The sequence below is a fragment of the Elgaria multicarinata genome, chromosome 3, assembly GCF_023053635.1.
Source record: "Elgaria multicarinata webbii isolate HBS135686 ecotype San Diego chromosome 3, rElgMul1.1.pri, whole genome shotgun sequence".
Classification (NCBI taxonomy): Eukaryota; Metazoa; Chordata; class Lepidosauria; order Squamata; family Anguidae; genus Elgaria; species Elgaria multicarinata.
The window spans coordinates 103,363,045-103,389,984 of NC_086173.1; the positions used below are offsets into that span (position 1 = coordinate 103,363,045).

At 45.5% G+C, this 26,940-nt stretch overlaps 2 protein-coding genes across 3 annotated transcripts; one reads left to right on the top strand and one right to left on the bottom strand.

Moving 5' to 3' along the window:
- Positions 1 to 800: 800 nt before the first annotated feature.
- Positions 801 to 8,720, bottom strand: LOC134395112 (putative protein-lysine deacylase ABHD14B). Its single transcript, XM_063121123.1, has 4 exons — positions 8,639 to 8,720; positions 6,084 to 6,317; positions 4,180 to 4,421; positions 801 to 2,564 (listed from the first exon to the last, which is right to left on the bottom strand). Exons 2-4 carry the CDS (start codon positions 6,289 to 6,291, stop codon positions 2,382 to 2,384), a joined length of 633 nt encoding a protein of 210 aa, XP_062977193.1. The 5' UTR covers positions 6,292 to 6,317; positions 8,639 to 8,720; the 3' UTR covers positions 801 to 2,381.
- Positions 8,721 to 13,724: 5,004 nt separating this feature from the next.
- Positions 13,725 to 26,536, top strand: LOC134395114 (uncharacterized). 2 transcript variants are annotated; one of them, XR_010025223.1, is made up of 6 exons: positions 13,725 to 14,664; positions 19,181 to 19,457; positions 21,060 to 21,175; positions 23,377 to 23,612; positions 25,340 to 25,696; positions 25,735 to 26,536. XR_010025223.1 is itself a non-coding variant. In XM_063121124.1 (5 exons), the coding sequence occupies exons 1-5, from the start codon at positions 13,848 to 13,850 to the stop codon at positions 25,520 to 25,522; spliced, it is 1,629 nt and encodes a 542-aa protein (XP_062977194.1). In that variant the 5' UTR covers positions 13,725 to 13,847; the 3' UTR covers positions 25,523 to 26,536. The 2 variants fall into 2 exon arrangements, 1 of the variants encoding a protein (XP_062977194.1); XM_063121124.1 differs by having other exon boundaries at positions 25,340 to 26,536.
- Positions 26,537 to 26,940: the final 404 nt, after the last annotated feature.

Below are 26,940 nucleotides of genomic sequence, written 5' to 3' on the forward strand. Positions count from 1 at the left end.
TGCTGCTTAACCACAAAATGGTGAATGGAATGTATTGACCTTAATGCATTCCATTAACCATTTTGTGGTTAAGCAGTATGGTTTAGCGTGTTGTCTGAACCAGGCCTAAGTATACACCCTACATGTACTGAAAAAAATGAAAGGATTCTAAGAAAACTAAAAAGCTTGCCATATTCAGTAGACAAGAAAGAGAAGTCATTAGTTTTCCTTCCAGCCTTTTGCTTACAACTAAACTATCACATCTTCTTGATCTTGGCAGCAGACCAACTGACATCTGTCCTGTTGCTCTAGAAATGAGGCAACACTACCGCCCTCTAGAGGCAACCTCTATAATAGGGGTGGAGAACATGTGACCTTCCAGATGTCAGACTCTGAGCTTCCATCCACCCCAGGCACCATGGCGAATGGGCAGGAATAATGGAAGTTGTAGTCCAACAACATCTGGCTCCTGCTCTATTATAAACACTCTGTTCCCTACATGTGGGGTGGGTTTTTTCCATGTTGTTGGTATATTTTGATGGTTGTTTAATATGTTTTATGAATTTAATTTTATTAAATGATTTTTTTAATTGTTGTAAGCTGCTTTGTGATTATTTGCAGGGGTGGGGCGGATTGGGATATATGTTTTTAAAACAAACAATACAAATAACAATTCTACATAAAACATACACGTTTTGTCAATATTCCCACAATTATTGTTAATCTGCTCCAAACTTCCAATAGGCGTCATTGTGGGAAAGGGATGGTTCATAGCGGTGTGTTGTAGGTAGATTGGAAGAGAATGCATCACCCAAAACACATAGAGGTACAAATCAGTTTTAATTAATTACCAGTTATTAATTTTGACTATCATTCAGCAGGAACTCACCTGAAATCCAGGCAGCACCTGCACAGCCGATTTAATTCATTTTCCTGCTCTAACTCTATTCTTGGAAGCCTGCACTCCCTTTGTTAACCCAGTAGTCCTTTCAATTATACCCTTGACGGAATGGCTCAAGTGTGGAGCAGCAACAGACTGCTGTCCCTTCTGTTCCCAAAGTGGTGAGCAAGGCCTCCTTGCTCCAAGGGCCTTGACCTCTCCAAGGCGGACAAAGCGTTGTCCTGCTGTCTCCCTCTATTGCTGCAACTATGGAGGAACAGTAATCTCACTTCTCCCACCGACCATTTATTGAACTTCTAAGATGCCTCCAATTTCACCAATAGCCCTGGAAGACAAGAGCTTCTCAAAATGGGAAGTCACAAGTTCTTGGAGAGGTCGACTTTCAAACGGGGAAGGTGGCATTTAACACATGTACATTGTTGAGGGACTTAGAAAGGAGTAGCCCTGAACTTTCTCAGGCCTTCATTCCACAAAATGGTGCTCTCTAAAGTCACAGAGGGTAAAGTCAACATTAGTCCTGCTAGCCTCTAATAGTTGTTCATCACAGAGGACCTGGCTGCCATTGTCTGTTCCTAGTAACATAATATGCTGTTTTCCCACCCCAAAGCTGTAAGAAACAGTTTCAGACACACAAGGCTGATTTGCATGACACAGCACCCCATCATGGGTTAATTTACCTACAGGGGCTCTTGTGTTATGCTGGGCGTGCAGCTTGCCGTGGGTTATTGTGTCAGGCAAACCACAGCAAGCCAGGCACCTGCGGGTATCATGCAAAAATGGTGCCCACGGGTGCCAGGCACAATGCGACAGGTAAATTAACCCAAGGTGGGCTATCATGTTGTGCAAACTAGCCCAATGTGCTCTGTGTTTAGGATACAGCAGTGAAATTGCAGAAGGGTCTGATCAAGACCAAAGTTCTCTGGCAGAGATGTCAAGGACAAAGATTGCAAAGAGGTCTGCAGGTCAGTGTGGAATAGCTCTAAAAGACTGTTTGGCTGGGAAATCATTGTCCTACCTTTATTACATCATCTCAGCCAGCCCATAGTGTTTATTTCAATAAAAAGGGATAAAATTAGAGACTTGTGGGTGAATGGTGGGAAAAAGGAAGAGATGGATTTAATGTCAGATCATACCTAGCAAAATTGCAGCCTAGGCCCCAATACATCCATGTAACACATCCTTACATCATTATATGAAAAAGTGAGTAAGTGTGACCTAATGTATCTCATGGCCAAAGGAGAGGAAATCAGGGGTGGCCACTCTGACCATGCAATGAATGAAACACGAGGCAAAGTACATGCTCTGGATGCAACATCATCCATTTCCTAATCTGTTTAGTTCTGGGGTTGCTGGAGAGCCCGAAAAGAACTCAGGTCCTGCTCAGGTTGCTGATAGAATGGGAGAAAGAGACCCAAATATCCAGGAAGTGTAGACCAAAGAGACAGTTGGGGGAAGTCATTGATTGTGGGTTGTTTGGGAGGGTGCAGAGCCTATCTGCTCTTCACTCGATGCTCTTCAGGAAGTCTAGCAGGCCATGGTGCCACTCATCTGGTTTGTCAAGGTAACAGGCATGGCCTGCCCCTTTCATCAGCATCACCTTGTGATTAGGTAAGTTCTTCAAGTTGTTCAGGCTCACCTCGCCCAGCTGGGCATCCTGGTCCCCATACACGATGAGTGCTGGTGTCTAAGTGGGAAGAGAAAAGGAGTCAAGTGTGGTAAAAACAATAAAAACAACAATGCCTTTTTCTCTTAATACTAGAACCTGGAGTCACTCAGTTAAGCTGAATCGTGGAAGATTCAGGACAGAAAAAAATGAAGCACTTCTTCACACAGCACACAGCTAAACTATGGAATTTGCGACAAGATGTGGTGACGGCCACCAACATGAATGGCTTTGAAAAGGAATTAGATGAAAACATGGAAGTTAAGGCTATCGATGGCTACTAATCATGATGGCTATATACCACCTCCAGAATCAGAGGCAGTCTGCCTCCTAGAACCAGTTGCTAGAGAATATGAGCAGGAGGGTGCTGTTGCACTCCTGTCCTGCTTGTGGACTTTGGTAAATGGACTGGATACTTTGGTCAGATCCAGCATTGTTCTTCTTATGTTCACACACAATCCATGCATGGGTTCAGTTTACCATTATTATTATTATTATTATTATTATTTGCATTTTTATACCGCCCAATAGCTGAAGCTCCCTGGGTGGTTCACAAAAACTAAAACCATTCAATGTATACTGAATGTATGAAGAAGGCTCACCTCTGTATGGTTCAGTGTAATTGACTCATTTTGTGCCAAATGAAGAATGCAGGAAGCTAATACGTACTTGCTCTCTCTGTATCTTACACTTGGTTGTTCAGTGCTTATCCTGCTTATCCTGCTCTTAATGCTATACATATATCCAATTATTACTAGCAATAGAATGATCCTGTTTTGGTTGTGATACAAATGAAAATCTCCAGCAAAGAAGACAAACCTCTTCTACATTTGCAGAGGCTCAAAATCTCTACAGCAGAGATATTCTGGATTTACTGGAGTACAGGGAATTCCCACTGCTGTCAAAGCTATTGTCTTACAGCATCATCCTGGCTATAAAAAAGTTTGCAGGTCACATCTGCAAGGGCAAAGGCACACACACGGGAGACTAATATTAGGAAGAGGCTAAAATCCAAAAGTGAGGAATCTGGATAAGGGTCAGTTTCAGTGGGCTGCTTTTGCAAGAGGCATTATAAAGCAGTATTTTAAAAACCAGGGAATGTTCAGGGATTTATAACAGTTACAATCCTGATCCCTCAGCTTCTAAAGCAGTGTTTTCTTTGGAGTGAAGAACTAGTAATTGTTTTTGGTTTTTTTACTGGTTTACATAATGGGGAGATGTTTTATCCTAGCAGTTCTCATATCTTCTTGGCTTGGAATAAGAGCAGTAATGTGGAGATAAAGGCGGGAGGGTTCAATTCTTAGAGCACTCTTTATGAGACAGCATATAGTGCAAAGGGAAATAGCCCAAAGGCTTCTCTGTATGTCTGAAGGCCTGAATATAGGCCTGTTTGGCCTCTTTGGAAGTGTATTGTATCTGAGAATGAGGCAGTGGGCAGTGCCCTCTGGTGGTCAACTGAGGACATTTTATAAGGACTCTTGTGCCTGTTGAACACCAATGCCCGCCTGCTCTATTTTCCTCACACTGTTCTGAAATCTCAGCTGGATTCCTTCATTATCTCCCAATTCCTCCAAATTACCATCTGTTGAAACAAGACCCTAACCCTGTCCAAACCTAGCTGTCATGACAGACAGACCTTGACACTGGCATATTGTGTGGTTGGGAACTTCTCCGTGCAGATGGGGGCCACCGGGATGTAGGCCTTGAGCAGCTCATTGTGCTGGAAGAGGAACGGAAGCGAATACATCCCGCTGAGAGACGGGCTGATCACCACCGCCTGGTCGAGCTGGAGGGCCTCAAAGACCGACTTCAAGAAACTGGCTGGTGCAGGTTCTCCGACAGGGGCTGGGGCAACAGCCTCTTTGGAACGACCTAATCCTGAACAAGAAACCAGACATTCCAAGTCACACATATTCCACAGATGAGCTACTACAATAAAATCCTGCAGAGAGACCCAAAGGCAGAGATCATCCTGTGGCTACATCAGGCATGAGGAGCCTTTAGGCCCAGGGCCAAATCCAGCCCTCCTGGCAGCCCAATTTAGCTCTCCCAGATGGCTCCACCTGATTTCCTTCAACCATTGATCATTTCCCTCAACCGCTGAGCACAACTCTGCTAGACAGGCCCAGAGGCCCATTTAATGGGAAATGCTATAAGAGGTGAAAATGTTCCTCCTCTTCCTTGTTTAGTTACAGTAGGGCAGAGGAACTAGGGGGCTGTGGAAAATGCTTCACAGAAAAGGTGAGTTCTGAGGGAGGTTTGAAGGAAGTGAGGGAAGGCACCACACAGGTGTACTGGGGGCACATCCAAAACGTATGGAGCTGCACGGGAGGAAAGATGGGGGTCAGGAGAGAGCAGGAGAGCTTCAGATAATGAAGGAGTGAAGATCACTGGTAGAGATATATCAGGACATAAGAGTGGGAAGATTAAAGTGGGAAGGAAGGCCATAGGGACCGTTGAAGATAGGGACAGGAGCTTGTGCTGGATTCAGCTGTTATGTCTGAATCCTTAAACCATTGATAAATCACTGTTACAGGTGTTGCTTAGCCTCAAGAGGATGCTGCACCACGGAGACAGTGAATTTATGAACCTATGAAGCTGAGTGTTGAGCTCACGTAAAACAAAGGCAGATAAGCAGCCCTAAACCTAGGATTTCCAATTGTATCTCTGGAAGCTCAATCATGCTTGTTAACTTTAGTTAGTACAAACCATGGTTTGGCGTGATGTCCAGTTGAGCCAAATGGTTGTATCAGAATATTGTGAACCGCCCAGAGAGCTTTGGCTATTGGGCGGCATTAAAATGTAATAAATAAATAAATATAAAATAAATAAAAATAAAAATTCAGTGTCGTGTGACCATTACGTTATTTTGCATCTGTATGACCTACCACATTTAAAAACTAACATGAAACTGGGCAGTATCCTACTCAACATTTTGCTGGCATGGCAGGCTTTCCAGGAGAACCCGTTGTGTGAGAAAATGCTGTTGGCATTGTGCTAGAGGTTGCTTATGCAAGCACAGCGTAATTTGCCTTCATGGTAGTGTCAAATAGGATACTGCCTCTGTTGTTCCTCCTGCCCTGCTAGCAGCAGCCCAGCAAGACAGTGGATAATTGGAAGCATCTGAGACCAGAAGCCTCTAAGATTGGATTCATACTGTGTGATCAGACTGCATGACACTTCATAGAATACAAAAAGAGAGGTCCTTGCCTCGAAGGGACTCACAAATAGGATACTAACCTGACTGGAAAGCCATAGAACTACACTCGCACTGGAGGTCTTGTTTTCCACCACAGCAGCTGTTCATGATCTGAGTCCTGGCTGTTAGAGCAGTGTGACAATGGAATCAGTTACCTGGGGAGGTTGTGGGCTCTCCCACACTAGAGGCCTTCAAGAGGCATTTGGACAGCCATCTGTCAGGAATGCTTTAGGGTGGATTCCTGCATTGAGCAGGGGGTTGGACTCGATGGCCTTGTAGGCCCCCTCCGACTCTGCTATTCTATGATTCCTGATGCAGCTCCCTCACCTACTGAGACATACCTGGCAGGTCAATAGCCACAGCACGATATCCCGCTTCTGCCAGCTTAGACAAAGTCTGCAGGTTGAGCCAAGTCTCTGATGAAAAACGAATGCCGTGTAGCAGCAAGACAGAAAGCCGAGGTGCCTGCTGAGCAGGTGTGGCCTGCCGGTAGAACAGGGTCTGCCCACCCGCTGTGATGGTACTCTCAGTCAGTTTTGGGGCAGCCATGAGTGGGATTGGATCCTCCAGGAAACCTGAAAGTGGGAGCGCCAAAGAAGAAAATGGCATAAAGCACAAACAAACAGGAAGGACTCCAGGCACTGGCTGCTTGGGAGGGAGGAAGATGGACTCTTTTGCCCCATGCTGGGGACTCACAGTACAGCTCTGAGGGCCAGTTCTTCACTTTACATTTTGTGCTCAAGGATGATTGCCCAAGTATAAAATACACACATGAGGTTTGGATGGCACACCTATCAAATTCTGCATTGTTCTTTTAAATCATCACCATCGTTATCAAGAACTAAAAAAGAATTGGGTCCCCACCCTAGAGTATTTTGGAAGGGCACATGCCACATCCTCTTCACACTTGAAAACTGACACATGGGCCTTGCCCATTTTATACCTTGGGTATAAAAATGTCAAGTGAGAACAGGACTTCAGTTGTGCAGAACTTGCAATTGGTTCTGACCACACAAACGAGAAAGAGAAAAAAAATAAAAAGGATTCCTACTTCATTTGGAATCTGTCCTGGGGTGGATGCAGGGCAAAGCATCAGAGACAAAGGAACGTTTGCTAGAATTGCTAGGCCTCTCGCAGGGAGTGCTGGTGAGGCTTTGCCTTCTCTCACAGCTTGGGAGCATTTTAAAGCTGGGAGTACCAGGGCTGCCAAAGCCTGGGTGGGGAGCCAAGAAGTGTGGGCTACATGTAATGAGTGGGCAGACTTCTATGCAATCAATTCACAAGTGTTCCCTACATTTCTGCTTTCTTGCCTCTATACTCAAACTCAAGACTTTGAGCCTCAGGAGAATGTGGGATGGAGCGAGGGAAGGTGATCTTCATGGATATCACAGCATGTAGAGAGGGAGGGGGATAAACTCTTCCTCTTCAGTTACAACCTACCCCCCCCCCACGACACAGCAATGTCCGTTCATAAGACAAGGTACATGATGAAAGTGCACTGTTAATGTTCCCCTAGGATCACATAAGTGTTTGCCCTGCCTGTCAGATCTTGGGAGGGGAGATCGCTAACTGGATTTCAGAGCACACTGGAATAGGCCCAGATTTGGAAGGAGGACAATTGGGCAAAGCCTTTTTACTGGGCAATTCCATGGAGTAGCCAGCTCACAAATGACGGAGGGGAAGAGCATCTGAGCTAAAAAGGCTCATTTCTACCCATATAGGTATGAACTGGGCCTAGATTGGTGCAAAATCAAATGATGACCTGCATGTATGAATTGTTTCACTGGGCGATCATTACAGATATTAAAAATTCTACCACTTCACCTACACACAATGTTTTTTAACAGTGATGTCAGTTCAAACATACAGCTACCAGTAATCAAGTGTACAGTAATCAAGTGCAGAGAAATCAAACAACGAATGTTCATGTATGAACCCATAGTACCATGCAAATACTATGAGGACTGGGGTGTAAGCTTGCTTTTGGAAAGTAGGGGTGGGCAGAGGATAGATCTACAGATTTTTTTGGACTCCAATTCCCAGAAGCTCCTGCTAGCATGCCCAATGGACAAGAATGCTGCGAGTTGAAGTTCAAAAGGTCTCTGCCCAGCCCTGTTAAAGACCAACATGAAACACTCAGAGGGTGCAGGTTCTTGGGTGGTAATAAAGAAATGGTAAATCAGTGCAGGAAAGAGCCAAACCGTGTATTTTATCCCATGTGGACATTGTGAAGAATGAAGACAACCGCTCAGTGATTACAAAGCACATTTTTCCTCCCCACAAAGTAAATCCAAGACATCTAGGATTGGGATTAGGGTTAGGGCACTGGGCATGGCTTCCAAGCAGGTTTACACTTCGATTTCTTAATATTAAACACACAGATTGAGCACTTCGTTCAGATTGTATACAATCTGTATGTTTGCTTAGGAATGGCGGGGGTGAAGGAGGAGGGAGTAGAAGAGGCCGAGGAGGAAGGCACGAAAAAACAATTTGCGCTACTCCTTAAGGGCTCAATCCTATGCATGTTTAAACGGGGGGAAAGTCCTACAACTCCCAGCATTCCTCAGGCAGCATGGATGGATGGGGAATAATGGGAGTTATGCAGGACTTTGCCCCCATCTAAACATGCATAGGATTGAGCCCTAAACTCGCCTTGCCTGGGTTCCTTTCTGCACCTTCTGAAACAAGTCACGGCACTAGATGGAGACGGAGGGGAGTGATTCAAAGACCAATTTCTAAACTCAACCCATTTTCTGATCGCTGCAACGGCTAATTTACTCGCTGCTCAGAATGGGTGAAGAGCTCTTCGGGGCGCAGGGCTGCAGAAGAAAATAAGCGGGGTGCGGGGAGAGGACTTTTGCAAAGCGAAAATGGTGAAAGTTCAGGAATACTCTACCTCAATAGGCCACAAAAGCGATCGCGGACAGATTTGCTGCTTTCCTGAGCTTCCGGGGTACAAAGGTATTAAAGGAAGCCTGAGGAAGGCGAGAGAGTAAAAAAAAAAAAAAGACAGTAAAATACGAAAAGTTACAACATTTCTAGGCAAAAGTTCACACGGACACTAGGGACCTCTAGTGGAATTAACTGTTATGTGCACCCTTATTTGTCGAGGCATTTTAAACAAGTATAATACTTCTGCGTAGTTTCTGTGGTTTTAATTTCTGCCTCATTAAGTTATTTTGATAGTTGCTGCTATTGTTTTATTGTACAGTGCCCTGAAATCTGAAGTTGATGAAAATGTTTTAAATAAACATAATAGAATATACAACCTGTGATCCTAAAACTTTAAAAGGAAGTCTCATTGATTTGAGTGCTTCTTACATCCCTAGATATATAGGATTGTGTGATGGGATGCTAATTTAGGGTATTATTTATTTATTTATTTATTACATTTTTATACCGCCCAATAGCTGAAGCTCTCTGGGCGGTTCACAAAAATTAAAACCATAATAAAACAAACAACAGGTTAAAAGCACAAATACAAAATACAATATAAAAAGCACAACCAGGATAAAACAACGCAACAAAATTGAAATAAGATTAAAATACAGAGTTAGAACAGTAAAATTTAAATTTAAGATAAAATTAAGTGTTAAAATACTGAGAGAATAAAAAGGTCTTCAGTTGGCGATGAAAAGAGTACAGTGTAGGCGCCAGGCGGACCTCTCTGGGGAGCTCATTCCACAACCGGGGTGCCACAGCTGAGAAAGCCCTCCTCCTAGTAGCCACCTGCCTCACTTCCTTTGGCAGGGGCTCATGGAGAAGGGCCTCTGAAGATGATCTTAAGGTCCGGGCAGGTCCATATGGGAGGAGGCGTTCCTTCAAATAACCTGGCCCCAAACCGTTTAGGGCTTTAAATGTCAATACCAGCACTTTGAATTGTGCCCGGACCTGGACTGGCAGCCAATGAAGTTGTGAAAGGACTGGCGTAATGTGATCTCGCCGACATGTGATGTCGGGCAAGGCATTTTTTTTAAAAAAAGCCTAAACTCAGATTAATTTGCTGAATTAAAACAATAGAAAAAGAAATTTAAACTGGGATGCAAGTGTTAGTTTGTTAAATGAACGTGTGTAATTTACTTCAGGATCCTCTTCAAGGTTTTATCTCACTACTCGGAAAAGTGGGGTGAGCATAATAGTGTTTTCTTTTGTCTTCAAAAGCTAGCAGATGTTAATGACTATCTCCCAAGCGTTGGCACAATAGTAAGAAAATATTACTCTCCAGGGAAGATTCTGTAAATGTCTAACGAGGTATTGTAGTGGCTGGGGGTGGGGAGAGAGGAATAGTTGCCCTTGGTGCACCTTTGTTTTTTCCTCTGGGGTTGTCAGTGATCGGAGCGTTGGGTTGATTCTTGCCACCTAAGAATTCATTACTTAGTTATGGATATTTTGTTCCTGGGGAGAAAAAACATAACACAAACTCTCCAATCTAACAATGAAAGCAAATGTTCACAAGTGATTCCTGATATTTATTCATTTACAAGTAGTTATAAATGGCTTGCATCTTCACATTTCAAAGAAGTGTACACAAATCATTAAAACATAAAAACCAGTACACAGAATATCTCATATCTACAAATCCATAAGAAGGTAGGCTAAGCTACACAGGGAAGACGTTCATTAGCAGATGTGTCTAATGTCAGGTGGAGGCTGCTGCTGCTGCTGCTGGTTCTCCCACAAATTCAAGGTTTATCTTATATCAAAGGCAGGCTCTTGTGATTTTATTAGGTCCTTTGCAATTTGTGTGTTGAGGAAATCTCCACAAGCCTTGTTACAACACTGGCAAGATCGAACAAGCTTAAGTTGTGGATATGTTACTGATGAATCCTTTGTTGGACTATGGCCTAAGCCGATAGAAGGGTTGGGCATTATTATCTACTTCTAAAGCTGACCTTGGCCATGTTTACATTGTTATTTTAAGAACATAAGAACCGTACTAGATCAGACCAAGGGGCCATCTAACCAGCCCCCTGGGGCAGGGCAGGGGCCGTACCTCAGTGGTAGACCACATGCTTTCCATGCAGAAGGCCCCACTTCATTCCCTGGCTTCTCTGGATAGCGCAAAGCAATAATCCTGCCTGAAACCCTGGAGAACTCATTCTCAACAATAATGGACTAGACCAATGGGTATAAGATGGGCAGCTTCCTATGTTCCTAACAGTAGTCAGCTAGATGTTTCCAGAAAACCTCCAAGCAGGGCCACAGCCTTGCCCCATTTTTATTATGTAGCAACTGGTATTCCTTGGCACACTGCAGCTGGCCATGGAGGTTCCATTTTACTCTCATGGCTAACAACCATTGATATCCCTGATTAAATACTATCCCTTCACATCCTCTGCTATCCAATCTTTCCCCCCCCCACCTCTTTTTTTTAAACTAGAGATGCCAGGGATTGAATCTGGGACCTTCTATAATGCAAAGTGTGTGCCCTACCACTAAGCTACAATTTCCCACCTTCTGAATATGGCAAGATGTCTAGTTTTCTTAGAGTCCTCTAACTGTTCAATACATGTCAGGAGTGTACTTATTCCAGGTAAGTGTATACAAACTCATTTCCAAGGCTTTTTTACCTGTATGGTTCACTGCAGTTTCTGCACACCACACCCTGTATTTTCCTTATTCACTGTTTTTGTAAGAAAGGTTGCAAGAAATCTTTCCCCATTTTAAACAAGAATTCACAGAACAGGACTAACCAATTTTTCTCTTCTTGTTCCAAATGATAAGGATTTATAAGGATACTGTTTTGATAAGGATACTGTTGTTTTTATGCTTTTTATGTTTTTAAACTTTGTATATTAGTTTTTACTATTTACTGTTTTAAACTTTTGTAAACCGCCCAGAGAGCTTCAGCTATGGGGCGGTATATAAACGCAATAAACAAACAAACAAATAAATAACTGTGTACAGCAGCCTTTTCCCACCTGTGGCTGTGCCCTCAAGATGTATTGGACTATAACTCCCAGCATCCCCCGAACAGCAGGCTGTGAGTGCTAGGACTTGTAGTCCTACAAATCCGGACTGGAGGGCATAGACTTGGCAAGGCTGCTGTTGTAGGACGGCATCCTTAATCGGTTTGCAACTGTGGAGGCTGGCCTCCGATTTCAGTGGGTTGTGAATCCATTCTGGGTTTTACTCAGAACCAACCAGAACTCTAAAGGAGCTATCCAAAGTGATGAACCTAGTTTGAGGATAGGGTTTGGCAGCTTGGATAGCTCCTTTAGAGTTCTACCTGACTTAGAGTGACCATATGAAAAGGAGGACAGGGCTCCTGTATCTTTAACAGTTGCATAGAAAAGGGAATTTCAGCAGGTGTCATTTGTATATGCGGAGAACCTGGTGAAATTCCCGCTTCATCACAACAGTTAAAGCTGCAGGAGCTATACTACAGTGACCAGATTTAAAAGAGGGCAGGGCTCCTGCAGCTTTAACTGTTGTGATGAAGAAGAAATTTCCCAAGGTTCCCCATATATACAAATGACACCTGCTGAAATTTCCTTTTCAATAAAATTGTTAAAGATACAGGAGCCCTGTCCTCCTTTTCATATGGTCACCCTACCTGACTGAAATCCAGGGTGGATTTGCAGCCCCACCAAAATCGGAGCCACCAGCCTCCACTGGTTTGCAATAGGCGTACGGGCGCGCGCACTCTCTCCTCTGGCAAGCGGCTTCGCGCACGCCTCCTGCGTGCCGGCCTGCAGACAAGCCCAATTCCCACGCCAGCCGCTAGGCGGGGAACGACGACTGGAGGCGGGCGGACTGGTAGGCCCCGAGGGAGGGTGCGCGCGCGGGGGGGGGGGGTTCTTCGGTGTGACGCAACGCGCTCGCTGACCCGCGGGATTGAAGGGGGGAGGGGGGCGCAGGATACAGCTGTTGCTGCCGCCGCCGCTGCCGAAGCTGCTACGTGCAGGTACCGTCGTCCAGCCGGCCGGCCCTTTTCGGGGAGGAGCGTTTTGCTCCTGGGGCGTCCGGGCTTGCTTGCAAAGCGCTGGCTGAAAGAGGCCATCGTGCATGGGCTGGAGAAGGGAGGGCAGAGGCTAGGCTCGGGCGCGGGGTTGTTGGCCTAGGCACGATGCTTCCCTCCCGGGGGGCGGAGAAAGGCAGGCAGGGAGAGATCAGCCCAGACCATACCTCACTTGGGCTGTCGTGCGGTGGGGAAGAAGTGGCAGGGGGAACTCCCAGCCCTCCGGAAGGTGTGGGTCTAAGGAGAACAAGGACAGCGCGGTTGCTGCGCGTCCCTTGCATCCTTCCTGATGCACTTTGGAGGTGCTTCGTTTGAAGGCTCCAGTGTTTAGAGCAGGATTGGGCAACTTTACACCCCTCCCAGATGTTATTGGACTGCAACTCCCATTAGCCCCAGCTAGCATAGCCAATGGGGAGAAAGGATGGGCGTTGCAGCAGGCCAACAACATCTGCAGGGCTACAAATTGCCCACTTCTGGAACACTTTGAATTTCAAAACAAAACCTGGTTCCATATGACTTCAGAGGGCAAGAACGTGTGTCGTGCCGTCCGCCCCCCCCCCCGCACCAATTCCATTACATTTTCTTGTATTCACGACATTTTGACCAATGTCCTATCTTAGACGAGTGACAATAAAGGGGTATAGAATTAATGGATGTGCCTTTGAAGCACGGTGTGCTATGTCTTATGTCTGAAGGAGATTTCCAAAAGTGGGTTTGGGGTAAGAGATGACCTTTTGGGGCCTGTGGCTTGTAACATTTGTGAGCACTGTTGGCTAGCAAGGAATGAGAGGAGGGTTGCTGGGTATGGATGGATAGATGTTGGTATCTTATCACGGAGTGCTACAACTCACTTTTACACCTCTGTGCAAACTGCAGAGTGTCCAGCAAGGGTTTTCACATTGCTACACCTCATCAGAAATGCCTCCGGTGCACCTTTTTGTGTCAGTGAGGAGAAGGAGGAAGAGAAGGAAGGTGTGTACACAGCAGGAGGCAAAAAAGGGCTTGTAAACAAGGGTGTGTCCTACCACACTTCAGCCAGGCAAGAGCAGGGGAGAGCAGTGAGCTTTTCCCAGCAGGAATGGTGCAGTCTCTGGGACTTTTTGGAAGTACTCACGTTTCCTCTTTCTTGAGAGGGAATTAGCTAATGGCTCAGAGACATCCCCAAAACAACAGGCCAGTGCTTCTGACAAAGCGTGGTGGAAGAACACCTGGTGTGCACCTCTCTCCTCCGATGGTGGCAAAGTCAGTACAAGAGCTGATGGAGGAGACCCTGTCTGAATGCCATACCTTAGGCCAAGCCCTGACTGCTCTCTCGGGTGGACTGGCAAAGCTTGAGAAGCGCCTGGAAGAGACCGGCCACCGAGTGGAAGCTCTGGAAGCAAAGGTGGTGTCCACCCAAGGCTGTGTTGTCAAGCACTCTGCTCTGATGAGGGAGCTGGCGGTAGGGCGTCTGGTGGCTGAGCGCAGGCTGGAGAGCCTCGAGAACAAAGCGCGATCTCGCAATCTGAGGGTCACTGGGATCCCAGCTGCTGTCGGAGATGTAAACCTCATCCCGTTCATAGAAAATCTGGTGCCGGCTGCCTTGGACTTAAATGGCAAAGAGGTTCCTATCTGTATAGAAAGTGCCTACCGTCTCCCAGCAAGTAATGCCCAGGAGGGAAATGGCAGTACTGTGCTCATAACGCTCTCCGACCTACGGCATCGGGAGAGAATCCTGAAGGCATCGTGGGCTTCCTGGAGGACAAAGTTCCACGGACACGAGGTATCCTTCTTTCCTGACCTCAGCCCAGCCACCTACGCCAGACGGAAGCATTTCTTGTCACTCAGGAGGCATTTTTTGAAGGAAGGAGCTCGGGCTTCTGTATTGTACCCTGCAAAGTTAAAGGTTGTTCACCAGGGGAAAGCCTACATCTTCAAGGACAGCCTATCTGCGGCTCAGCTGCTGGATACAATCCGACAAGGTAGCTGGTGAAAGGGAAAAGAAATGAGGATGCGTCTTGAGGCATACATTGAAATCCGAGGCAGGAAGCTTTGGTCCTTCTTTCTGTTCTGTACTGCTGTGAAGCATGGCTTCAGCTATTTGAGTCCCTTATTATTTTGAGTAAAGGGCAGAGGTTAGTAATGGGTATCATAGAAAGAGGACTAGTTCAGGCTTGCCATCACAGGGAGTCTTTTTTGCAGGGCTGGGCAATTTGTGGCCCTCCAAATGTTGTTGGACTGCAACTCCCATTAGCCCCAGCCATCATAGCCAATGGTGAGGGATAGCAGGAGTTGTGGCCTTCCAGATATTTTGGCTTACAAGTTGTCCAGCCTTGCTTAATAGGAGGAGGCATGCAGCGTCTTGGGCTCTCATGGGGCGTTGATTTCTATAGCATTTATTCTATCCTGTTTGGATAAGGAGAGGTGAGTGTTTCTCCTGCCAAAGGCAACAGTCTTTGCCCGTGCTACAGCCCTGTAATGAAATACAGTCCCAGTTGGGTGCTTGGTTGTTTAGGAGGTCTTGAAAATAAATACTTCTCCCAAGGCTTGTAGCAATGATCTGTAATAGAAATAACATTATTCTGCTTGCTCTTTGCTTTCCTCCTTGCTGATTCTAAAATGGTGGGAGAACCACTCCTGCCATTTCAAAACCACTCAAATGCATCAATATGATGGCTTCTGAAGCATCTGACCGTAGCTTCCATTGATGCAAAGTCATTTTAAGGACGTGATGTCTATAGGTTTCAGATCGGGTCCTAGCGTAGGTGCTTACCTAAGGCACCTTCAGATATTAGGCACAGTTTTGTTTATGCCCCAGTAAGCACAAAACTTCAATAGCTGTTTCTTCAGTAAGCAGTTGTGCATGGGTCTCTGCAGTTGTGCGGTTAGATATAATTCTGTGCTTTCCCATAGTCTCTGAAGGTGAAATCTACTGATTACAGAAAAGCTACCAATGCCTTTTATTGTACAGTCGTGTGAAAAAGAAAGTACACCCTCTTGGAATTGTATGATTTTACATATCAGGGCATAATAACAATCATCTGTTCCTTAGCAGGTCTAAAAATTAGGTAAATACAGCCTCAGATGAACAACAACACATGACATATTACACCGTGTCATGATTTATTTAACAGAAATAAAGCCAAAACGGAGAAGCCATGTGTGAAAAAGTAAGTACATCTTATGATTCAATAGCTTGTAGAACCACCTTTAGCAGCAATAACTTGAAGTAATCGTTTTCTGTATGACTTTATCAGTGTCTCACATCGTTGTGGAGGAATTTTGGCCCACTCTTCTTTACAACTGCTTCAGTTCATTGAGGTTTGAGGGCATTTGTTTATGCACAGCTCTCTTAAGGTCCCGCCACAGCATTTCAATCGGGTTGAGGTCTGGACTTTGACTGGGCCATTGGAACACCTTGATTCTTTTCTTTTTCAGCCATTCTGTTGTAGATTTGCTGGTGTGCTTGGGATCATTGTCCTGTTGCATGACCCAATTTCATCCAAGCTTGAGCTGTCGGACAGATGGCCTCACATTTGACTCTAGAATACTTTGGTATACAGAGGAGTTCATGGTCGACTCAATGACTGCAAGGTTCCCAGGTCCTGTGGCTGCAAAACAAGCGCAAATCATCATCCCTCCACCACCGTGCTTGACAGTTGGTATGAGGTGTTTGTGCTGATATGCTGTGTTTGGTTTTCGCCAAACGTGGCGCTGTCCATTATGGCCAAACATCTCCACTTTGGTCTCGTCTGTCCAAAGGACATTGTTCCAGAAGTCTTATGGTTTGTTCAGATGCAACTTTGCAAACTTAAGCCGTGCTGCCACGTTCTTTTTAGAGAGAAGAAGCTTTCTCCCAGCAACCCTTCCAAACAAACCATACTTGTTCAGTCTTTTTCTAATTGTACTGTCATGAACTTTAACATTCAACATGCTCACTGAGGCCTGTAGAGTCTGAGATGTAACTCTTGGGTTTTTTGCAATTTCTCTGAGCATTGCATGGTCTGACCTTGGGGTGATTTTGCTGGGACGTCCTCTCCTGGGAAGATTGGCAACAGACTTGAATGTTTTCCACTTCTGAATAATCTTTCTCACTGTAGAGTGATGGACTTTAAATTGTTTGGAAATGGCCTTATAACCCTTCCCAGATTGATGGGCAGCAGCAATTGCTTCTCTAAGATCATTGCTGATGCCTTTCCTCCTTGGCATTATGTTAACACACACCTGGATGCTCCAGACCAGCAAACTGAAAAAACTTTGGCTTTTATAGAGTTGGTCATACTTGCTGATGATCAATTAATCACAGGCATTTGATTAGCAGCACCTGTCTGCTACTTAGCATCTTAATTCCTATGGAAGCAGTAAGGGTGTACTTACTTTTTCACATATGGCTTCTCCATTTTGGCTTTATTTCTGTTAAATAAATCATGACACGGTGTAATTTGTCATGTGTTGTTGTTCTTCTGAGGTTGTATTTACCTAATTTTTAGACCTGCTAAGGAACAGATGATTGTTATTATGTCCTGATATGTAAAATCATACAATTCCAAGAGGGTGTACTTTCTTTTTCACACGACTGTATACAGACTGTGGCCTCCGCTATTTATGGGGTGAATCGGATTGCCTTTCTTCCTCCCTCCCCGTTGTCATGAGAACCAGGTATCTTTAGATATGGCTAAGGGAGGTGAACCCAGCAAAGTGTTTCTTCTTTCTGATTCCACTGGGGGTGATGGAGATCTTGTGCCTGGCTTTTGGATTAACTTGTAACAAAGAAAATATTTTTTTTATTTTTTTGTGGGCAGGTGCTGGACTGAGTGGGTAAAAGCCTTGGGGTCTCAAAAGACAAAGGTAGACACAAATTTGGCTGAACTTAACTTGACATTAGTAGTCCTAGCATCAAGAGAGAAGGGTTTCGGCTGCACTTTAATTCTTGCTCTGTAGTGAGCTGGCAGAGCAGGATCTTGTTATGACAGCAAGATAAAGGCAAATGATGGGGCACGTTAAGGGAAACTGTCTCATCAATAGGGCCTAAAAGCTAGGGTAAGTTGGAAAAATTCTGAGACTCACTACCACAAGATGTGTAGTGATGGCCACCAATCTGGATGGCTTTAAAAGGGGGTTGGATAAATTCCTGGAGGAGAAGGCTATCAATGGCTACTAGCCCTGATGGTTGTGTGCTATCTCCAGTAGTCGAGGCAGTAAGCCTGTGTCACCAGTTGCTGGGGAACATGGGTGGGAGGGTGCTGTTGCACCATGTCCTGCTTGTTCATCCCTGGCGGATGGCTGATTGGCCACTGTGTGAACAGAGTGCTGGACTAGATGGACCCTTGGTCTGATCCAGCAGGGCTCTTCTTATGTTCTTATTAGGAACAGATAACAGTGGATATCTAGCAAGCATCCTCTGACCACGTTCACATGATCACAGAATTCTTCTGCTGAATTCATGCTTTTATTGCCATGCAAATGCAGTAATTGGGAGAGTCTGGAGTGCATTCTGAACTTTTGCCTGTTGTGTAGCTAGCCACTAAACAAAAACTGGCAACTAAAAATTCCCTCCGTTTATTAATCATGTGGTTGCCAGTGCTGGTTCCAAGTTTTGGAGGGCCTTTAGGCGAGACACTCAGTGGGTGCATCTCTCTCTCTTTCAAGATGGCCCAAAACTTTGTTGCTGCGGTGATTCTCCTCCTTGTTATTGGATGTTCACTTGTGAAGAGGAGAGCTTATAGGTGGGTGAGTGGGCAGTGGCAACTGTTCCTGCTTCTTGTTGCCTTTGTGTTCATCTGTCCCCCTCTAGGCCAGAGGGACAGGGCAGGCAAGCAAGCCGGTGGCGAGGAGGAGGAACAGCAGCAGGAGCCATGGGGCTCTTGGCAGTTGGCCCAGAATCATAGAACCATAGAGTTGGAAGGGGCCTATAAGGCCATCAAGTCCAACCCCCTGCTCAATGCAGGAATCCACCTTAAAGCGTACCTGAAAGGTGGTTGTCCAGCTGCCTCTTGAAGGCCTCTAGCGTGGGTGAGCCCACAACCTCCCTAGGTAATTGGTTCCATTGTAGTACTGCTCTAACAGTCAGGAAGTTTTTCCTGATGTCCAGCCAGAATCTGGCTTCCTGTAACTTGAGCCCATTATTCCATGTCCTTCACTCTGGGATGATCGAGAAGAGATCCTGGCCCTTCTCTGTGTGACAACCTTTCACTCTTCTCTTCCCCACGCTAAACATGCCCAGTTCTTTCAGTCTCTCCTCATAGGGCTTTGTTTCCAGACCCCTAATCATCCTTGTTGCCCTTCTCTGAGCATGCTCCAGTTTGTCTGCATCCTTCTTGAAGTGTGGTGCCCAGAATTGGACGTAGTACTCAAGATGAGGCCTAACCAGTGCTGAATAGAGTGCCCAACCATGCTAACCCCTTTGGTGTCTGCATTCACTTTTGCATTGTTAACATTGCCAAGATTGCCCCTGGTCTCGCACTCTGATCTCTCTCTCTCTCTCTCAAACTTTTTCAGAAAGGATGACTATGACTTTGATCCGCAACAGGCTGGGGCTGCTAGTCCTAGGAGTCCTTGTCACCTTTGTCCTCTACCTGTTGCTCCCTGCGATCCAGCATGAGAGGTTTACATCCTCAGTAGACATACCCAAGCCACGGGCGATGGAAGAAGAGATAAGGAAGGGACAAGCTGCTGGCAATGTCACCATCTTGACAGGGACAGTGCTGCAAAACCCCTCTGTTTTCTTTAGAGAAGCTGTGCTGGCACAGAAAGATGGAAGTTCTTCCACTGAAAGGTAAGTTGCTTCCTGACCTTCTGGAGATAAATAGCTTTTGTCATCTTAAATAATTCGGGGGTGGGGGTGGGAAAACACGATGGCCTCTCCATATTGACAGTGTGAAGAGATATTGGTTTGGGTTGTGCTGCTGGTGAGTCTTCATATAATAATTGGTTCCTTCTGGTTGGGTTGAAGACTACTAAGGACCAAACAAACGTTAGCACATTGTTCTTCCTGTGACCCGATAGCGCCAAGGCAGAACCTAACGCATGCAGCCTAACACTGTAGTGGAGATTCTTCCAAATTATCCGGAACCTAGATATCCGGTCACTCGTAGTTATTCAGTGTTCTTTGGTAGACTAGTGTGGCTTTGAATTTAAACCATTCTGTGTTGTTTTTGTTCTTAAAAGTGAATTTTTGAACTGCTGCTTTATTTTTGCTGCAGTGGAGTTTGCACTTCTGTTGCTAAAAATATTCTTCAGTGAGTAAAAGAACAAATATATTTGATCTCTTCAGTTATTTTGACACCTCTGGGAGGCAAGCTATATGAAGCCCTATGGCTAAGTAGACCTGCCCCCCTGGCTGAGCTGCTACACATACACACCCACACATGGATTCAGAGCTTTTCTTTCTAGCAATGTGCAGAAAAGTTCAACATAGCAGTAGCCTGCTAATGGGTCTTGCTATTGTCTGAGTTTCCCCACCTGAATTTGTTGTGCTAACCTGTGGACTTTTCAGATAGTGGTTTTATGACACAGCAAATGTGTAACTACTACTCAGTTATTCCAGGAGATCCACATATCTTTCCCCCAGCTAGTATGTTGATCGTGAAGAAATCACATTTCCGCAGCTATTAAGCACTGTATTTTTTCACTGGGAAAATTATTGTTTTGTCTGTTAGCAATTCTTTGCATCTGGGAGTCCTGTGTGTATGTGTGTGTGTGTTGCGTGAGTTCCTATTGCCGAGTACACATGACATATCTGGTGAAAATGCCTGCACTATTAAAAATATATATATTTATTTTTCTATTTGATATATGAATATTCAGATTTTATTAAATCTATTCCATCTGTGTTTTGTGGATTATCAGGTGCATTGGCACAAGTGCAATTTTGCACAACTCCCTCCCCCCCCCCTCAAAAGTAAAAAATAGTTCCGCAAGTCCACACATCTCAGAAAAAGCTGGATCACTGCAGAATCTGCAGGACAGATTCATAAAAATCCAAACTCATTTGAATTCATTGCAGATTTCCTCTGACATCCCTAGTTTAATAAACCAAAGGCTTCCTACTGAACCGCTGCAGAGTGAATGCACGTATAGCTGCAGTGGTACTGAAGCCAGAGAGAAAAAATTGGCAAAAGCTATCAAACCTATCACGTCCCTTGCAGCAATCCCATGCTATTCTCTGAACTGTCTTTCTCTCTCCCATCTTTATTATGTTCTAGGCCGAGTGCTCCTCACTGGCATTAGAGCACACATCTGCCCCCAAGCAGATCTATGCTGCCCCTACCCCAAATTCAGTCTAGCACTCTTTTTGTGCTAAGACAAACAAAAGCAACTTTTGTTTAAATGGAAAGACTCTAGAATCTTTCCCTTCATGTTGTGTTTTCCTCCACAGACTGGCGGTGATCTTCCTGCATGGCCAGTCCTTCACTTCCAAGACATGGGAGGAATTGGGAACACTGTCTTTGCTTTCTGAGAATGGGTATCGCACAATAGCTATCGACTTGCCTGGTAAGAATAAGCTGTGAATGTGTCTGTGTTGACTTCGACTTTTCACCTTCAGCTTTACGTGCTCTTGTGGTCTGGTGGTCAGGAATGACTACACTAAACTCATGTGTTGGCAACTAATTTGTAATGGGGAGCAGTGAGCAAGGGTGGAAGGGCCAGCAACTTTGGCCCTGGTCAGAGAATCACTCCCACACAACCGTGCCACTGGCAAAGAGGCCAGTTAACTCTCTCCTCCCTGGCATGAATAGCAACAGAAGTAAAGGTGCTGCCAAAACCTCTGTTCATCATTAACATAGGGAAGTTGCTGAAGTATTTAAGAAGGGGAGGGGTCCTTGGAATCTGGTGGGTAGATCATAGAATAGTAGAGTTGGAAGGGGCCTACAAGGCCATCGAGTCCAAACCCCCGCTCAGTGCATGAATCCACCTTAAAGCACCCCTGACAGATGGCTGTCCAGCTGCTTCTTGAATGCCTCTAATGTGGGAGAGCCCACAACCTCCCTAGGTCATTAGTTTCATTGTCATACTGCTCTAACAGTTAGGAATTTTTTCCTGATTATGGAATCTGGCTTCCTGTAACTTCAGCCCATTATTCCATACCCTGCATTCTGAGATGATTGAGAAGAGATCCCGGCCCTCCTCCATGTGACAACCTTTCAATGGGAGAGTCCCCAGGCTGCCAGTTGTCTGCCACTGGTCTAACTGGCTCATTCCAGAGAACGATGTTCTTTGAAGTCTGTGGCCGCCCATAAAAACAGAACGGCACTTGGATATGGTCCTTTTTTTCAAACAACACTTGTGTTTACTTGGGGAGAATGCTTAATCCCTGCTCTGGGATTCTTTGTCTTCATTACTCATGGCCTTGGAAATGTGGCAGAGTGGTCCTGTAAAAGTTTGGCTTGTGATGCAGCACAAGCTGGTGACTAATTACCAATAACCACTGTAGATGAGTTTGAAGGATCTCTGATGTACTTTGAGCCAGACTGCTACGTTGACTTGGAAGGAGGCCAGGAGCAATTGTTAGTACACGCAGATTGAAAGCAAGTTGGGATAGCGGCACGGCCGGGTCATTTTCTTTCCTTGAATGTTCTGACCCCTGTACTGTCAGCTCCCTGGAGACTATGTTTTATGGGAGCTCAACTCAGCTCTGTATTTTGCAGTATGTCGCAACCCTACCGGAGTGACTTGTCATTTTTCCACTTAATGCTGGTGTCCTTTTTTCCCCTAAATCATAGTAATACATGGCTTTCATACAGTTCTTTTTGAGACTCTAAAGCAAATTATCTTGGTAATTCTTACAGCAGCCCGTAAGGTAGCCCAGTAATATTACCCCAGTAATACTGAAGCTGAGAGCCTGTGGCTTGCCTAAGGCCACCTTGTAAGTTCCTGTTTGAGCTAAGATCTAAGCCAGAGGGGCTTCCTGGCTCACCTTCTTACCACAACATAAATAACATTAATAAATGGAGAAAAACAGTTCTCTTTGCCACCCTTGGCAAAGGCCATGAACTTTAGCTCTGCCACTTTTCTAAAGCCCTGATTGAACAGAGGAGCAGAAAGTGGGAGACCACCCTATTTTTGCTATTTCATTTGAACTGTGTTGGGGAATGTCTTTCTGTCTGAGGGCCAAATTCCATCTTGGAGAAGTCCTGGAAGGCCAAAATTCCAGTAGCGGATGGGACCAAAGGCAAAGATGAGTGGGGCCCAAAATTTTTAAAATGCCGGCATATTTTAGCTTAAAGTTCTTACTGCCAGTAACTAAGCCTTAGGAGGGAGGCATTCCAGCCTTTTAAAAGGGGGAGACTTGGAAAAGGCAGGAAACCACCAATTGGTGATTGGAGGGAAGGCAGCGGTGCCAGGGGAAGGGGTGTGTCCTCCTGGGGAACCCCGGCAGGTTGGACTGGGACCCTAGAAGGGCTGGATCTGGCTCCCAGACTTGAGTCCTGTCCCTGTCCCACCACCACCACCACCTTTGAAGAAGGAGCCTAAATGTGGGGGAGCAGGGGTGTGTGTATGTGTTTATGGCTAAAGTGGAAAGAATGGCACACACTTGTATAAAGCAAGGTTTTCTTAATTTTGGGAGATGGGGATTGGTGGGTAAGGTTAGTAGCTGGAATCCCTTTAATGGTTCTCAATCAGTGTACACTCATTGTTGTTGCTGCCTGTATCCATGCTGTCTAGGAATCCCAGTTCCTTATATTTCCCAACAGGCTATGGGGACTCCCCACACTCCAGTGCTGTTGAGACAGCACAAAGCCGTGTTGCCTTCCTGCAGCAAATCTTCAAGGAGCTGGGCCTTCAGAAGCCTGTTTTGATAAGCTCATCTATGAGTGGGCGCTATTCCATCCCATTTCTCCTGGCCAGTGGGGAACAACTGACGGGCTTTGTGCCAATTGCACCTGTGAGCACCAAGGACTTTACTACACAGCAGTATCAACAGGTCAAGGTAAGAGAGATATGGAGCAGGGAACAAATAATCCATACACACAGCAGCTACAGAATCGGGTATCTGGCATGAAATCTGGCATTCCAGGAAAGTCAACCTTCGCTTTCTTAAAAAAGCAAGTTTTAGGCCTTTTCATTTTGGGGGGAAAAATGGCATATATGGGCAGTGATTGATGAAGGGTCAGCAACCAGAGGAAATTGAGCAAGCCTTCCAATATTCAGTTTCTTTGAACAGTTTGAAGGCTTTTATTTTCTACCTCTTTGCCTCTATTCCTAGACTAGTTGCAATCTCCATGCCTTTCCCTCTGTATACCAGGTGGCTCAATGGTCACTGTTGGAACGGAATGCTGAACTAGATGGGCCTTTGGTCTGATTCAGCAGGACTCTTGAGTTATGTTCCCATCATTCTGTCCCTGCCTTGTGCTGTTCCAGTCCAAAGTCCTGAGTTGTGTAAATCCTTAACTAGGGAGTGGGGCAACTTTTCTAGGTATGGAAATGCATGCAAAGTTGTTTCAGTGAACCAATTCTGGATGTATAACACTTCTGCAGTGAAGAATCTCCGAAATCAAAACAGGGTTGTTCTCCCAGTTATGACAGTTCAATGATTCCTGCACCTTTGCTTTATGTCCACATGCCATACATGTTTAAAGTCTGTTACAATAAGTCCTTTTGCAATCTTACTGCACACAGAATCTTACAGTGATGTAAATTTGTAATCCTGAATTCCTTCTAGAGCTACTTGGCTCCTAGCATTCCCTTCTGCCTGAACGTCTCCAGGCAACCTTTCTTCTCTGCTTCTTGGCAACAGGTACACTGTTGAGTTGTGGGATACGGTCCCATGGCACTGCTGTACCCTGATGCATTTTGAAATGCAGAACTAGGCAGGAGAATCAGAGCTTGGAGAAAGTGAAGTAAAGATGGTGATGCCAGGGAGAGCAATCACTCTGGCTTCATAACCCCTGAAAGAAAGACGCTGGTGGATATAATTCCTATTGTGCAGGCAGTGGACAGATGAGCCGTTGCTTTAATCCAGACACTGGGCTTTAACAGTTCCTCCTTATGATGAATAATGTATAGCAGCTTTCCCCAACCTGGTGCCCTCCAGATTTTTTGAACTACGACTCCCAGCATTCCTATTCATTGGTCATGCTGCCTGGGGCCAGTGGAAGTTGAAGTCCAAAACATCTGGTGGACATCCACATTGGGGAAGACTGTATTGTAAATGGCCGTGTAGGGTAGCAGTAGGCCAAACACAGTGACCGCCCCATCTCTAGTATCTTCCACATGTGCCTTTTCATAACTTGGTGTCATCTGAGGCTCTGCTTTGTGTTCTACCCTTCTATAAGGAGAGGACCATGAGTGGGGAGCAGGAGGACTTGCACTATTGTGGGTCCTGCTCTTTGGAACTCTCTGCCAAGATGATTCCCCCACCCCACCCCATATATCCTTTTCACCATCAGCTAAAATATATACAGTGGCTTAGACCTCTTTGTGCTGTTTCATCTGCTATGTTAAATATTCTTAGTTCTGATTTATGCATCCCATCTCAAGCACTTCCTTCAGTTGGAAAGGCAACTCAGACATGTTGCCATTTCAGAAGGGCGTTCAACGAACTGCCCTCAGGTCCCTCTCGTTTGCCAGCAGCATTTGGGGGATTGTGCACCTAGGTTCACTTGCAACAAGGCCCTTGGGATATTCCTAATGTGATGATGTTTTTAACCTCTTTAGACTCCAACCTTGATCATCTATGGAGAGCGGGACACTGGCCTGGGCACTGAGTCTCTTCAGAGCCTTCAACAGATCCCCAAATCCAGAGTGGTCATGCTGCCTGGAGCCAGCCACGCCTGTTACCTTGACAAGCCGCAGGAGTTCCACAAAGCACTCCTGAACTTCCTTCGTGAGCTCAAATGATTGTGGCACCCTGCCTATCTGCCCTGCCCTCCTTCTCTTACTGGGAAAGAATCCAGACTGAATCTATGCCGTTGAACTGGGATGCTGCTGTGTCTTTGGATCTGTTTCTCCATATTTAAAGGGCCCCAGGGGGCTTGCTGACTTTAGACGGGAGGAGATTCTCGCTGTTTGCTCGTGGGGCTGCTCCTGGCGTGACTGTCTGAATCGTGCAGTTGGGTGGAAATATTGGATCAAGGGACTCTGGAGTAGGGTGCTGGCCTTTTTCAAGTTGTTCGTTGCGACGGGGTTTGGAGAACTTGATCTGCACGCCCCTATCAACCTTTTGCCCCATTTAAGAACTGATCCGTTTGGATGAAGATGCAAGTTTGAACTGCAGTTTCTTATTTCAGGAGCACAAGCCACCAATGTTACGTCGAAGCGACGCATCTTCGTCGCCAGCTGACTACTTCTTTTGGTGTGTCCATTCATGTTCTAAGGATCAAGTGCTTTCTATGTACTTGGTGCTTTTCCTTCTCCCTTCTTTATTGGGAAGGGTCTCCTCAAACTTGTCTGTCAATGGAAGAAGCCGGCGTGGGCTGCTGTGCTTGAATGACGATGCTCTAATAGAATGTGTTTGTCCTTGTTTGGAATATGTGAACAGGAACAAACCATGGTAGGAGGAGGTGATGTCCAGGAGGCCTTTGGGGGACTTAAAGAAATCCTTCAACAAGAACAAAAAACACTATTTAAATCTCTCTTTTTTCCCTTTAACTTTGGTGGTAATGGTATTGCCTTGGGACCCCAGCTGTAGCAGGTTGGCTGTATGTGGGTGATCTATTTTGTTAGGGTGTTTAATTGACTCGTGTCCAAGAAAGACGGGGTGGGGACATGGGGAGAGTGATATAACAAGCTTCCAAGGTATGTAGTCCATATGTTATGGTAGGGGATGATTGCTCCTGCTCACTAGGTCATAAGCTATTTCGTTTTTTGAGTGTTGCAAAGCAGTTCAAGGGTCAATAAATAATTTGTACAGTTTTTGTTCCGTTTCTATATGCGCATGCTAGATGGAGTTTGGGCAGAGCAGAGAGGCCTTGCCTTGCTTGCCAGCTGTCATATAAGATGGATATTCTGCCTGTAGATATTCCTGTGTGTTTGACAGAGCCTTCCTGTCTGCTCACCCATGTGGGCAAACGAGGCTCAATCGTTAACATGCCCCATCCCCCTCCAGCTCAAAACCTGTTCAACCTCTCTGGGCTGTTCCAGATTAAGGTTTGGCAACCTTCATACAAAGGAGCTACTGCCTTTGGCTTTATGAGGCCCCACAAAGTAACACCCTGATAACATTGTTGATACTACAGTACAACTACTAAGCATTGCAGCACCCTCACGCTAATAAGACTTCACATGGCTCTTTCAAGCATGTCTCCCTAAAGTTTAGT

Excerpts from the sequence above, each read along its gene's own strand:
- LOC134395112 (XM_063121123.1), bottom strand. The coding sequence starts at position 6,291 with ATGGCTGCCCCAAAACTGACTGAGAGTACCATCACAGCGGGTGGGCAG. Across the intron at positions 4,422-6,083 it reads TGTGGCTATTGACCTGCCAG|GATTAGGTCGTTCCAAAGAG; the intron begins GTATGTCTCAGT and ends TTTCTTGTTCAG. Across the intron at positions 2,565-4,179 it reads CACAATATGCCAGTGTCAAG|ACACCAGCACTCATCGTGTA; the intron begins GTCTGTCTGTCA and ends CTTCCCACTTAG.
- LOC134395114 (XM_063121124.1), top strand. The coding sequence starts at position 13,848 with ATGGCTCAGAGACATCCCCAAAACAACAGGCCAGTGCTTCTGACAAAG. Across the intron at positions 14,665-19,180 it reads GCTGGATACAATCCGACAAG|AAAGGATGACTATGACTTTG; the intron begins GTAGCTGGTGAA and ends AAACTTTTTCAG. Across the intron at positions 23,613-25,339 it reads AGCAGTATCAACAGGTCAAG|ACTCCAACCTTGATCATCTA; the intron begins GTAAGAGAGATA and ends TAACCTCTTTAG.